The sequence below is a fragment of the Opisthocomus hoazin genome, chromosome Z (genome assembly GCF_030867145.1).
Source record: "Opisthocomus hoazin isolate bOpiHoa1 chromosome Z, bOpiHoa1.hap1, whole genome shotgun sequence".
In the NCBI taxonomy this organism is placed as follows: Eukaryota; Metazoa; Chordata; class Aves; order Opisthocomiformes; family Opisthocomidae; genus Opisthocomus; species Opisthocomus hoazin.
In genome coordinates this window covers 56452182-56467502 of record NC_134454.1, presented here as the reverse complement: position 1 = coordinate 56467502, position 15321 = coordinate 56452182, and the positions used below count along the sequence as shown (strand labels likewise).

At 39.6% G+C, this 15321-nt stretch overlaps 1 protein-coding gene across 2 annotated transcripts in view; it reads left to right on the top strand.

Annotated features, from left to right (window-relative positions):
* The window catches only part of MEGF10 (multiple EGF like domains 10), a 98664-nt gene that overhangs the window by 61138 nt on the left and 22205 nt on the right, over positions 1 to 15321 (top strand). For both annotated transcript variants that reach the window (XM_075411005.1, XM_075411006.1), the window contains exons 11-13: positions 743 to 863; positions 3232 to 3395; positions 5839 to 5941. In XM_075411005.1, the coding sequence (XP_075267120.1) occupies positions 743 to 863; positions 3232 to 3395; positions 5839 to 5941 (388 nt within the window). The remainder of the gene's footprint in view (positions 1 to 742; positions 864 to 3231; positions 3396 to 5838; positions 5942 to 15321) is intronic.

Sequence of the window (15321 nt, the reverse complement as noted above, 5' to 3'; positions counted from 1 at the left end):
TTAGGTACCACTGTGTGTATTATAAGACCCTGCAAAGGCAAAATTGGTGATTGGTTCTCAGTATTGAAATGAAGCCGTTTTAAGAAAGAGAAGTTAGTTGCTTTAAAAGACATTAATAAGAATGAGAGTGTGCTGTTCAGATGTGAACGAAGGGAGGAACGATACATTTCAGTCATTATCTTACTGCATCAACTCCTCATGCTTCATCCAGAGAAACTCTAGACAAAGGTGCTTGTTTTTACAGTTCAGGACAGGTTATTCTGCAGCTTTTACACAAGTTTGCTGTTACCTGTGCAATGGATGCTAATCTAACATAGAAAACGTTTTACAGTATGACTGTTTTTCTAGGGGTAATAACTGTGAAAACTTCAGCCAAACTTATTCTTAAAAATAATTTACATGTACACGTTATTTTCCATTAAACTGCTGTCTTACTGTGTTTTGGTTTCATAAAGGGCTTCTTTATTACTGAAAATACTCTCCATTGATCTAATGAAGTGCGGTTAGCTATGTGACCTGAGGTCTTACGGAAACTAACAGAAAACTAATGCTTACTGTAGACTTAGAAAGCATGAAGGACTCTCTCTCCCTTAAATTCAGGATAACTTAGTGTCAGCCTGGGACAATCATGGGCTGTATGTTTTCTGGCTTTTGTAGCACCTGAGTCAGTCTAGGTCATTTATAAGTTGTATTGTCTGAACCTCCTCAAACAGTTTTTAGACTCTATTTTTGTATAATTCAGGGTGCTGCCTGTGGTACTCCTTGTCTTCCGGGGACATATGGAGTAAACTGTTCATCTGTGTGCAACTGCAAAAACGAAGCCATCTGTTCACCAGTGGATGGTTCTTGTGCCTGCAAAGCAGGTAAGTGTGTCTTCAGATTAAGTTTCTTCTTCTGTAACCATAAAATGAAAATGAGTTTTTGAAGTAGAGAAGGAGAAAGAAACAATAAAAAGCAGACCACTTTGAATGCCATATTGCTAGATACTTTATGCTTCTGCTGCTCTGGGAGGTGAAAAATAGGAAAACATCTGCGTGAAGAAGAGTGCACACACCTTGTGTTCATGTTTCCTCAGCGCAGTTCTCGGTGGGCTGGATACTATGGCTGGGTAAATTACTTGTGTTAGCTGTGAGACGGGCTACCGCTTGTCTCTTGTGGCAGTGCTGTGGTCTGGTAGAAGGCCTGCTGGTATGCCATTCATCTGATGTCTGCCTTCCTAGTTGAAATACACAGCCCAGTTCCTCCTCGGCCTGGGTGAGCACCAGCTCCAGCTGCCACCCTCACCCCTCGCAGCGTCGTGGAGGGAGAGACTTCATCTTGCCAGTTTAACACTGACATTGGTATCTACTGGCAATTTTTTCTATGCAAAATATGCTTTTCCTGAACAATTCTCTGACAAAACCTTGCCTAACCCATTTCCCATCCTGTGCCCTCTACTGTTCTCTGCTTCCTCGAGAGAGCTTCTGAATCTCCCAATATTGGCGTGAGTGGACTCACGCTCTTCAACCCCTCTGCCTGGCTGTCTTCTCCCAACAGTAATTTTCATGGTCAGTGTACCTCCACCAGAAGCTGTACGTGCCTGCCCGCCCCTCTGTCTCCCAGCAGCACATGCCTTTGACTGGAACAAATATATCTCAGACATCTTCCAGCGCTGGTTCTGCAGGGACCTGTTAGTGTATAAAGGTCTACAGGTCCACACAGTGTTCCTGTTCAACCCAAAATATGCTATTGAGCTCCACTTAAAGATCTGGTTTTGCAATAGACTTGTTCTCTTTCTCACTTCTGCAATGAGGAAGGGTTTCAAGTCCAGCGTGCCTCAGCTGTGGTGCTGGATTGCTGCGAAGAGAGCAGCAGGCTGTTGAGAGCTCCCAAGCAAATCCCACGCCCAGCCCATGTTGTAGACCCCCTCCCCATCTAAAAATGTTTTTCTAAAAATACGTGAAGGTGGAGAGTGGGAGAGAAGTGTTAGAGTTACCTAGACAAATAGCCACTGTATTTGTCAGGGACTGATACCATTAAATCAGTCGTGTAGCAGATGCGGAGAGTTTCCAGCCTCTGCTCTTGCCAGAGACAGCGGAACTGATTTAACTCTGTTAAAGTAGCCAAGTAGCTAATGCTAAGTGGCTAGGTCATGAGTAGAAAAAGTATTCCTTGAGCCATGCATAATCCTATCTTCTTGTGCATCGTGCAGTTTTAGTCATCCCATGATGAAAAAGGGACAGCAAATGGTGAAATTAAGGTAAACCAGATACTTGTCATGTAAATGAAGGAAATGTGTAAATCCTGGAAAGACACTTGAGAGAAAGTGTCTCTATTTTCTAGCTAGTGTAGTACAACATTTTTTTCCTGAAATGACCCCTAAATACGAAGTTATCAATCCAGGGCACGAGGCAAGTTCATTTCAGTGCATGTGTTTTGTATAGTCTATTGATTAGGGTCAATGCAGAATTATTTTTCCCTTTGCTTACTGTAAACAAGGTACAAAATTAGAAACTTGGCTTGTGTCACTGCTGATGATAACGTGTGACTGACTCATGCTGCTTCTCTTGTATCCAATATGTGGTCACATTTTAAGAAATCTATTTACATTTCTGTCTGTCCAGTGCACAGTCTGCGAATCATTGCTGTCAGGCATAACTAGTGGTGAATGCTGCATTTTAGAACCATTTCCCGTTACAATTTTTTTTGTACTTGGAGAGATGTATAGAAATGATCTAAAAAATCTGCAGTGTATCCTTGGAGAAGTCCAGTTTATGCACTACTTTCACGTTTTCTCTTTTTTTGTGTCTAAGACTTCTGGTAAAACCATATTGCAGAGCTCCCTGTATTGAACACTGGTGGAAGAATTAAGAAAGCAGCAGCTTAAGTGTAGGGAAAATATTCCTAATTTTATTCAGGCTATGCCTTAAAACTTTCAGTATTCTTTAGTCCTTCTCAGTGAAATTTCAAGGTGTCTGTTTTCATTTCAGATCTCCCATCAGTTGCTTTTGTATGTTGGCAGCCATCTGCAAATGTGTGCTGTGCACAGATGTTACAAGGTGCCCTTTAGCACCTTTGTTCAAACCTGGACAAGTCCTCAGCTGAAACTGCTGATACTAGCCTGTAGTTAGTGTTACCCTGGTACTGTTCATCTCCAAGAGATGCCACGTGGTAGCCAGAGGGAAACATGTCCTCAGAGAAGAATGGGGGAAAACCTGATTAATTTCTCACTTTCCTTCTTATTTTTGGCAGGTTGGCATGGTGTAGATTGCTCAATAAACTGTCCCAGTGGTACCTGGGGACTTGGGTGTAACTTAACTTGCCAGTGTCTTAATGGAGGGGCTTGCAATGCTCTGGATGGAACCTGTACCTGTGCCCCGGGCTGGAGAGGAGAAAAATGCGAACTTACTTGCCAGGTAGTTTAATAGTTTCACTGAATTTTGCACTGTAAGATGATACTGGGCAGGCAGACGTTCCTGTCATTCTTCTAACTTCATGGGGACAAGTCCCTAAGGAGCACTGCACCTCGTAGCCCATATACCACAGGGTGCAAGACCAGTGACAAGCACCAACAGTTGTTCTGGAAGAACTCTGATGCGCAGCGCACCAAAGCTCACGAAAAATGACTACACAAAAGGAAGTTGCACAGAGGAATACTATTTCTGCTTTCACAGTTCAAAGTTGAACATCAAACTTCTCATCAGCTGCTTTAGAATGTGTTGAAGAACACAGAACTGAATCTTTCCCTTTCTGTCAGCATCAAATGCTATCCAAACTGCTTCTTTTAAAATACTTGAGATAAAAATTATGAAAGAAAAAAATGTACTGAAAATACAATCCACATCAAAGAACATAATTTTAATTAAATTAGCTTATATCTATGGTACAGTATGAAGAACTTCCATTCCTTCTCTGTGAGACATGAGAAGGCACTCTTACTATCCAGTCCCATAACAGGTCTTTGCGTTCTAATGAGGCTCTGACTTCTACTATCTCCTGGACTCTGAGAACTCCAAAATTAGAAATCATTGTGCTGACAAAGGCATGCTCCTCATCAGTTCTATTCCACCTTGTAATATGTAGTTTGAGGAAGCCATAAAAATACATGATTTCAAAATCTAAAGCGTAGTAAAATTCAAAACTGATCTGTTTTGTTATGTGACTGTTTGGTTTCAATTACATTTTGTACACAAAATTGAAATATTTTATGAAAAATGGGGTTTTCCAGAGTCCATCTTTTCCAGTGATGGACTTCAATCTTCCAGAAAATTTTGAACAAACTTAATTTTTTTAATAAACTTCTCTCTGCTCTCCTTTTCCTCTCCATTTTCTCGTCTTCACTTTTGCAATGCTGTTTGCGTAGCAGGTTGTGGGTTTAATATAATTGTAAAGGAATCACCTGAACTGAACACAAACCCTGTAAATTCCCCTCCCATATCACATTCAAGCTTCTGTCAGTTTGGACTAGCTCTACTGAGCAATAGCGTGGTAGGAGTAGCTGACGTACAACAAAAAACTGGAAACCATACCTTTTGTTTTGGATGAAAAATTGTTCTGTTGAACTGCTCTCAGAATACTCAGAAGTGATTTTTTGGGGGGTTGTTTTTGGTGTTGAGGTATAGTATACACTGATATAGTGAGTAAAGTGGCAAACAAATTCTAAAATATTCTGGAAAGCTGATTAGAGTACCATCTGTACATGTTTATGAAGTGTTTTCAACAATGCATCTCCATCAGAAGACTAATTTTTCTTTTTTTCTAGAGCAGATTTGTTTATCACTTAGTGTCTGATTCTGAGGAGTGATGAGATTCCCAAGTTCCATTAGCTCTTCCAAAACTGACTTATTAAAAAAGATAGGTGTTGTTTCAGGGCATTTGCTTCACTGTTCCAAATTTTAGCAAAATAATGCTTAAAAGCATTTGTATATCAGATAATTTAGCATGCCCATGCTCATTGTCTTTCTCTCTCTCTCTCTCTCTCTGTGTTAAATGATGTCCCTAAGCATTTCCATGTTTGAAAAGGATACTGTGCCTCAAAATTCCAGAGCAGGAGAATAAACAGAAAATTAATTCAAAGGTGTCCAGTGTTGTCTGAATTTTTTTTACTATATGAGCAGAGATTTTATTTAAATCAATTTATTTCAAGGTGTTTCAATAACTTCAGAAAATTACTGGTACTGCCCATATTGTTGTTCAAGATTTGATTGAAGTTTGGACTTCAGTCCAAACAGATAGCGGACTAAAAATACCATTTTTCAGCAACATAGTTGAGGATTTCCTTTCTTTCCAAATCTGATTATATGCAAAGGAAATGCTTAATCTTTTCTTTTTCTTTCTATAAAAATGTAATGTTGGGATGGGCAAAAGGCTCCTTATACTCAAGTAATGCAAAATTTTGTTCTGCTTTAGACTTGAAAGGCTGGGAATTGAATATCTAAATCCTGTGGAACTCGACAGAAATGTAGGCATGAACATCAAGGAACAGCAGATGAATTTTCGTATAGGTTTTATTGTGATCTTTAATGTGACTGAGACCAGTTTTTAGCCTCAAATTTAAATGACTGGGTTTTAAACCTCACATGTATTTTCCTTTTTTACCTTTGCTGTGGGTAACTCCAGAAGTATTACCTTAAATGATACTGTAATTAATTCTTTATCTTCCCCTCTTAAATGAAAGAATGAAAATGTGGGACGCTAATATATTCCAAAAGCCAGAACCATTTTATATTAAGAAAGTGGATTACAGATTCGGGAGAGATCTGTGGTTGCTTTTTGAGGCAAGGCTGACCAGAACTTGTTATCCTCTAGCTCACAGCTGTTGTCATCTCTGGATTGTTTTTTTTTTTTTTGTTGCCACAGGACGGTACATATGGTATGGATTGTGCTGAACGCTGTGACTGCAGCCACGCGGACGGTTGTCATCCCACCACGGGTTACTGTCGCTGTCTGCCGGGATGGTCAGGTACAAAAGAAGCTGTCATGAAGGACAGTGAGAGTTTCTGCTATGGTGGGGCTTGGTCTTGCCTTTTGGTTTTGTGGGTAGAGGAGGAGTATGTGGGGTTGGAAGGAGAAAAAGGTCAGTTCTGTGGCTCTTGTGTCCCTCTGTGACCCACAGGTGTGGAAAGTTTGTTGAGTGTGGGATCCGCAGAAAAATGGGAGTAGAAGGGGAAACCTTGAAACTTGGGTGCCTCCACAGCATGATTACTTATGAAAGTAGTGAATAACTGTAAATATTCAAGGTCGTGCTGACAGCTCTGGTAGGTAAAGCATCACATCCAGGAGCTCAGAAAGCTTTGCTCAGGCAGCCAAAAAGAGAATAAATCATGCAGAAGCTGTACTGCCATTGGAGTTTGTCAAACTTTGGGAAAAAAGAAGTTTTGCTGCACATTTTTTGTTTTGTATGAAATTTGTGGCACTTTTTCCACAAAGTTTCTTCAGTGTTTTCGTTGTTGTGTTAAGAACTATACATATTTAATTATTATGAAAATTTGTGTTTGACACTGTTGTTGCATTCTCTTGTTTGTGGAAAGCAAAATTTTTTGAAAATATGATGAAACTGTGAAGAAGGGCAAGCTATCATTGAATGTTCCCTTTATCTTTAGGAGGCAGTTTTTGTTCTTACGTAGCTTTCTAAGCTCTAAGTGTTGGGAAAACTTTCCCATCTTCAATAAGCATTAATTGACACTGCAAGTTTGCCCCTCTTGGAGTGTTCTGGACTTTGTGTCTTACTGTGATACTGTAGTGTTGCAAGGGTCAGATTTCATCTCACCCCTCTGTATGGAGTCCTTCTGTTTAAAAATGAGAAATTAGCATGAAAAACACACATTAAATGAACAAAGCATATTTCTGCTGTGAAAGAAGGGAGGGGTTTTTTGTGACTGCAGATATAACCTGGCATTGTTTGTTATCCACTCACTCATTTACAAGTTAATATTTTTCTTAACTGACTTGCAGGTTCATGATATAGTTGCTTTCTCAGGTGTTTCCAGACATAGTAGATGGAGGTAGAGCAGACACTCTGAACCAAGTCATTTATTTGACAAGTTTAGCAAATCATTGTGCTCACAGAAGTTTGTGTGGAGCTTATGACTTCCTCAGATACAGTCTTTACTGAGTTTTTTTTCCCAAACTTTGATTTTTGTATGCTTTTTATTTCTAGCTCTGTAGATGGATCACAGACAATTTGTTCGAAGTACATAATACTCTGTTTCTGCAGTTCAGGTTGATTAGTTGTAGCTGATTACAGCTTACACGGTGCTTTTTCTACTTTCTGTTCAGATGAACATGACTTTTATGACTGTTGGTGGGTAGGAAGTGGAAGTCTGTGGGGGATACAGATGTGGGCAGGAAGGGTTCCTGCTTTGCTTTGGAGGACCAACCCTGTTTCTTGTTTGTGCACTTTGTCTGTATACTAAACTTCTGCCAAGTTCTGTGAGAAAGCCTGTCTCACCATTGGGTCTCCCGATTGTCGCCCTTTTCAGCATGAAAGAGAGAGGCTTCCAGAGCCAGCACTCACCTAACTGAGCCAGGAGTTTGTTGGTTTTATTGTCTTTCCACAAGCTGCAGTGTGTATCAGTCACTCAGATAGCTCTGGAAAATGACTACCAAAAGAGTGCAAAAATAATAAAAGTTACTTGAATGAATAGTGGAGAAAATATTATCAGCTTTATGCCATCTATGACTATTTTGTGAGACACTACTTTGTGTTTATTTTGTTGTGATGTCAATGGCCTTTGGCTGTTCTTAGTTTCAGGGAGCTTCAGGTAATTGTGTGTGTGTGTGTGTGTTCGGACACACTGTGTCAAGCTTGTATTTGGATCTGTTCAAAATACCATTTCTTAAATTAATACACGTATTAAGCAAAGAATACCCACATTGAAAATATGAACAGTTGCTGATCTTGAGCAACCATGATGCAGGCAGTTAGAGCTGTTCACAAGTTCCAGAGGTACTGCTCAAAATACATCTTGTGAGTTTTCTAAAACTCAGACGAATCACCAGAGACCAAAAGTATGTTAATGGATGAAGCCAGATTAAAATAGGTAGTTTTGAAAGGCCATACTGAAAATCTAGCAACTTTTTATAACAGGTTATAAAAATTACCTTGCCGGTGTGATATAGCTAACCTGGGATGTGACAAAGGCTTCAAGCATACCACAAACCTTGACTGTGCTTGAACTCAGGTATTGAAAAGGAGACAATATTTTTGCCTTTAGTGAAATCTTACTTCGTCTTCATATTTAGGAAGGAAAGAGACTTCACCAGGAACAGACTTTGTGTGTGATTATAGATAAAATTGAATATCCGTCCCTGGGTGATGTCATCACAACAGCGTGTGTAAGAGGCTAGTTCCAACATGTCGGTGATGTCTAGACACACAACATGACATGAACAGCATAGTTTGCTTTATACTCGGTGTCTGGAAAAATTCTCCTCCCACACTTCATGTGTCAGAGCAATACCCATGTGGAATCCAAGTCTTTGTGTAGATACTTATATTTAGAATCATTAAAAAAAGGAGAGAATGCTTTAGAAACAGGTTCTCAAATAGCTGCACTGTACTGTTACATTGCAGAGATAGCATTAGATTGTAGGATTAAGAAGGGAGGTTGTATACGCACTTGTGTGCATAATAGGTGGAGAAGCAGATGGAGGATTTGTGAAAATATCAGAAGGTACTAAAATGCAACAAATTATGTTAAAGTAATTGAGATTTTTTCTGTTAGATTTGTTAAAGTAACAGTCAGACTTACTGGTTTTTGAAGGTTAGTATTACCTGCCAAAAAAACCAAAGAGGGGGAGAAACTGATTTTGGATCAATCTAATACTTGTCTAACCCAAATGAAAGATTTAGTTGTTTAAAAACCATTGGGAAGGTAGTGTTAAAAAGCAAATACATTTGAAGAAGCTTAAAAGTGTCAGCTTGGGAGTCTTTTCTTCTTTGCCAACAAGAATAAATTGATTTATCAAAGGTGAACTTCCCCAAATGTTTTGATGCCACCAAAATTATATAAAGCTTCTGAAAAGGTGTTTTAAATATATTTTTCTCAGCCCTGAGAACAGAGCAGTTGTCTACACTTTGTGCAAGGAATTTGATCAGAGGGAATAGTTTATGTATCCCTTTGCAGAAATAAATGAAGGGTGGAAGATTTTTCCCTTGCTGGGTCACACGGTTATACGATAACGCTGGGGGTCAGGAAGAATGCTGTGGAGGGGGGGCGGGGGGGGAACGTCGCTGGCCCCCCTGGTGTGGTGCACGGCTCCTTCAGGTAGCGAGGCTGCTCTGAGCTGCCGTTGTCATGTACCACAGGGCAGCCTAGCGAATGTGCTACCCTTTACTTTGGTCTCAAGACACAGCTGCAGCTGAGCAGTGGGTCAACAATAAGATGCTGTATGGTTTGGGTTTTTAAAATAGTTTTTTCTTTACTGTTGAACATGCCTAATGTATTATCTTTTGCTTGTTAGGTCCTAGTTATGAATGAAAGTGTAAGTTCAGTTATTGACTATTGCATTGTCATGGGCTGTTAGAAAAATCAAGAAATAATTAAATCTGGTTCTAATTTGATTCTGTTTTAATTTAGGGTGTCTGTTTTTAATTTAGGTTATGTTGCCTAAGAGGATACTTAGATTTTTTGTCTTAAACAAAAGTGACTTCTTTCATAGGACTCCTGTTAGAAATCCTACCCTCTCTGTAGTTTACACCAAGTGCTCCCTACACAGCAGCCTAATTCTGCTTAGAAAAGCAAGAGTTAAGGGTGATGTTTTTTTCCTGGCAGTCTGACCATTCCATCACGTTCCAGGAGCCACATGACAGGATGGCACAAATGAGAAACATCCGCCCACGCAGAGGATGATGTCTGCCCCAAATGCTCTCGTCCCTTGACATTTTCACTGTATCTTATGAATAACTTCTCTTCGTTCGGAGGGAGCGCAATAGCTAGACAGTGGAGGAGAGGAAGAACCATTAAAATAGAAAACAGAAGGAAGATGCAGAAAGTGTACTCCCCCAATAGGTAATGAGAATTAATTCTCCTAATAATTTATACCGAAACTTGAAGCTGACTTCCATTAAAGAGTCACGTCTGCCACTTCTCTCAATGACCACAATCCAGCAAGCACCACGGTAACTGTTAATTTCATCCCTTAATCTTGTCTGTTCTGCAAGCAGCTGTCAGAACATAGTTTTTCCCAAATTGCCTAAAAGATTAAAGAATTCATATTCTTGCAAACTGAGATTTCACGTTAAAGCACTGTAAAAAGGGCAAAGGTTTTTCTCCAGTTTGTTTATTACCGTGTTACAGTAATGTGGGTTTTACTGATAACACATTAACATCGTGCTTTGTTGGGTGCAGTTCTGTTGGACCTTTCTGTTTGTGAAGAAATGTCATGTCATACTGATACAATGTTTGCTATATTTAAAATCAATTTCAAGTTTATGTGGTGCCACGGATTATGAAATACCAGTAGTCTGCTATCTGTACCAAAACAATAGCTCTGGTTTACAGAAGAGACAGATGCAGTAATACTAGCCTACGTTTTACCATTGTGCATAGTGTTCGTGCATACGCCAGAGCAGATAGGATGCTGGTGACTTTCTGCTGTGCCGGACACCTGCTGACGCTCGTCACATCGCCCATCACCAGATGTGTTGTTTCTCTGAGGAAGTGCTGTGTCTTTCCATGTGATCCTGACATTATTTCTGAGAGGCACATTTGTTGCTGGATTATGAGAGGGAGGACTGTCATCTGACACCCACCCCACTGATGCAAAGAATCAGGTCCCCAAGGAAGTGCGAACTGGAACTCTCCCTTGCTCCTTAGCTTTTAATGTGTACACATTTTTCCCCCTCCTCCGTAGAAGAAAAAAAGACATACAAGAGTACTGTTATGGGTCTCCCTTACCTTAAGGCTGAGAAATGACCTGCTGCTGGAACGGCATGTGCCATGCTGGCACCCTGGTGCACCCAAGCCGAGAACCTCTTTCAACAGCATGAGTTTCGCTCCACCGTGGCTGGTTTCTCCTGGGCTCCTGAAGTCCAGCTGTGATGAATATTCAGTGTGTTTGCAAAATGCAATCACGTGTGGGCACTGTGTGATAAACAGTGTATTTACTTCCAAACTTCGGGAGAGGAGTTTTTCAGTGAGAGGTTTGGCTTACCCAATGTCTGGACTTCACTGTGTCTGTATCTTTGTTGCCTGTGTGTTGTGGTGGGTCTTTATGTGGAAGAGATACCACTGTTTTAAAAGAAGAACTTTATATCGGTAGTTTAAGTACATTTATTTTCTACCTATCAAGAAGGTGAGAGAAGGAAAAGTAGTATTTTCTTGTGTCTGCCTAAAATGTGGTAGATGAAAAGCACCCCACTGGGGTGGATGACAGTATGTAGCAACAGCATGACCTTCAGAAAGAAACCGAGGATATCTCAGAAGTGGTTCTCCCACTAAAATTTGCAGGTACTGAAGTTTGCCTCCAACTTTGATACAGCAGTGTTTTTGTTGACAAGTTTTTGTAGCTGGCTTCCTAGCAAAACTTGTGGGCACAAACTCTCCTGCTGCCGCAGTGAAGAAGCAACAGTCTGAACTTCTAGTGAAAAATCTTTGATCCTTTCATTAGCTCCTTAATTTGAGGCACTTTTATTTAGTCTTCCGGCTACATTCAGCTAGGGAGCAAGGTAATTCTCTTTGCTTGAAGATGGTGAGGGTGCTTCTAAATAGTGCCTATGAAGTTTTTCACCATATCCCTGTGCTGTTTCTCCCCTTGCTTTGGGCTGCTCATCCATCTTTTGACAGAGAAGTAGGGAAGCAATTTTCACCATCAGAAGTCTCATATTGCTTAAATGGAAGTGATCTGGTCTGCATTTCTCTCAAATATGAAGAGTGAGATCTTGGACCGTAATGGAAATGTATCATTAGCTTTAATGACACCAAGACTTCCCCAGGTTTTGAGGGCTTGATCCTTCTCTTGTTTAGGCTGTTCTGTATCCAGTTTAGCTCTGACATATGGGAAGTACACCAATATACAAAAAGGTTTTAAATCTGAGAGACTATACTGTCCATGTGTTGTGAAGATAAATTGTGCAGCAAATGCACGTTCTTTGTGGAAAAAAAAAATTCTTTCAGAAGTTAGGATAACTTTTTATCAGACTAATGGAAACTTAATAAGCTCAAAAATAGCACTTAGGCCCATAATAAGTTTGCCTGGAAGAGCGTAAGAAATAATTGGTACATTTTTTTTCTGCCTGAAGTGCTAAAATAAATTAGGTCTCTGTTGATGTGACTTGGATGGATCATTGAGCCTTAACTTAGAAATATAGTATAGGGAGTATGTAAATACTCTGCTAGCATGGGCTGGTATTGCTAAAGAATTATTTACTTCATTCATGCAATTAGGAATGCTGGGGGAATGCTGATTTAGATGTGAGGCCCCCGGCATAAAGCACTGGGCATTAAATGCATGAGCATTTCTTCAGAGCAGCTTAGCTGAAGTTTATCATGACCATTCAGCTATTGCCTAGCAACTTGTGAAGGCCATCAAAGAGCTCTTTGTCCATAACTCTGGCAAAAACATTTCCTTGCAGATACCCTTATCAGTATCGAATCAACATGAAAACTTACGAAAAACAATTTTATTGCATAAAAGATTAATACTTGCTTGAAATTGTGGCAATCATAAGGCAGTACACTGTTGATACCATTGTTGTAAAAGCCTATTCTAATCTTGCATTGTAAGTTCTGGTAAAAATGTTTCTTTTTCCTCGCTAATTTTTAGCTTTTCTGTAGAAGCATAGCTTTCTTTGCTGAAATGTCATATAGAGCATCAGAGTCTGGGGTATTACTTTTAAATTTTTCAATCCTTTTAACATTTCTAACCTGTTCTTTCTCAGAAATACACATATTTTGATTTTTACAGCTATAAGTTGTGAAACTCATTTTCTTATTTTTAAGTGCCTTGTGAACTCACCTAAGTAACAGTGAGCGAGTGAGATTTAAACCTATTTTTATAAGTAGAAGTGCAATAAATCACTAAATGAATTAGTATTTCTGCTTTGCTACATTCATGCTTGACACACACAAAGGAGTTTGTGTTTGCAATTTGTGAAAACTGATTTTTCTTGTGATCATAATAGTGAATATACTAAAATTCCTTTCATAGTGAAACAGAAGTAATATTCAACACTCCTGCAGTATTTTACGTTGCCATAATTATTATTCAGTCATATTTAGGATGCGGCGTTTCTTTGCTAAGTAGAGGGATACCGTTCTTCACCTGACTACTTCCTTAGAAGGGGTGAAAGTGGGAAAGAGAAGGTAATTTTTTCAGTTTCCCTAATGGATAATTTTGCCTTGTGTGTACTGGAGGAACTTTTTCCTTTTTCATTTTTAATGGCAGTTGTTGGGTCTTTTAAGTATCGTGGCTCCATGCAGCATGGGGTCTGTTGTCTTTTCTGTCCCAGTGAGCCCAGTATCACCCTTTGACACCATGCTGTCATAAAGCATCCTCTGTGCACAGATCAAGGCGATATAATTGAGCCTGGTGTTATTGTATGTCACTGGTCCACATAATCTCAGATAATGCGCTATGGTAACTCTTGGCAACCGCTGACTTGTAAATAGTGACCATTGTATACTGAACACTGCTGAAACCCATTAAGACTCAGTGAAAAATGTCTTTTCTCTAGCAGGGTTTACTGAGTGAAGCTGTGTATGATATGACAGATGACACTCGTGAACAGAATGCCAGGCTCAGTTCTGAAATACTCTGCATGTGTCTGCTTGTGCTTTCACAGACATGTAAATTGGAGTTTTCAAATTTGGGAACCTCAAGCAGAGCACTGTTATGCATCTGAAATAAGTGGTCTTGTTCCTAAAAAAATGCTGTGATCTCATCCTGCTTATGTACATCAGCATCTCTCAGAGTCAAACCACTCTTTTTTATCTATTTATCCACAAATAGGTAGTTAATGAAGAAGCTGACCAGGGTACTGAGAAGCAAGTCTACACTGCCTCTCAGATGTAGATGAAGATAGGAGAAAGACATTGCCTATGCAGGCAAAAACGAAAGAGTAGTGATATAAGAAGCCTTTCAGTTTTTGACGGTAGATTTGTTTTAGGTCAGTATTTAGGGCTTTTAGGTGGCCCATATACTGTCTGCTGCTGGTTAGCATCTGGGTTCTGAAAGGCAAGTGCTTTCTCTCTTGCTGGCAGAAGTTTGTGCAATGTGTTGAACAACGTATGTGATTATTCAATCTGTTGATTGTCTTGCAGAGAAACAAACAATCTGAGGGTCTGGAGTTTCACCTTTCCTCTAATTAGAGAGTGGTCTTTGAATATAGGCAGCTTTACAAGGCACATGCTGTGGGGGTTGAGGAATCACCTCTGAGTCTGGTCTATCAGTAAGCAGTGTAGTTATTTTTCAGTGTTGCTACACGAGTAGGTTTTGCTCTTCAAAGTTAAAAGATTTTTTTTCATGTCACATGTGAAACTGTTTTGCTTTTTTAAGACTCTGGCAGCCAGTGAACCTGTGGCACATTTTGCTGGACATACTTACAAAGCAAGACATGCTTGTGGTTGGATTCAGTCCACTTTTCCCTTAGCGAAGGGCTTCATTCAGTAGAGGCACTGCAATAATACTTAATGCGAAGTACTGTAGACACAATACGGTCTGAATTCCACAGTGGTGCCTGCTGGCATTTAACACGCAGCGTGCTTTTAGAAGCAGATAGTGGAAAAAAACAAACATGAAAGTTATGTTTAATATTGCTGGATTGCAAAGAAAAAAAACCATCCTATGACTGGATGATTATAATTAGTGGTTTATGTTATGATTTATGTGTAGAGGTTCAGGTTATGGCCATTTTATAATCAATTTGTGCCAAAAATAGTTAGACAAAGCACTGGCTGACCAGCATCCTTAACGCAGTTGCTGCTAAGCTTTTTGGAATGCTCACATGGTGTGTTTGGAAACCCGTTGTGTGCACTACTTTTTTCCGTTTGGTGTGAGGGTTAGCAGTAATCAGCTCACCACTAATTAGAAATCACTCTGAGTCCTGTACCCCATTATTACACAAAATTGTGTCAGACCTTAAGAATTTTTACATTCAGAAGGAAAAGTTTCTGCATTGTCTTGTGTCACGGACTTCCCTAGCATAAAATTTGAAAATAAGCTTTTGCTGTTTTGAAACAGCCATTATGGAGGAAGCAAAAGCCATTATTTGCTTCATTTGAATTACTTTCTACTTTCAATTCTATTTATTGATAACAGTGGTGAAAGTGAGAGGAATAAAAGACCTTTTAAAATTTTTGTAGGTATATAAGTCTTGCAAGATTATAGAACTCTATACTA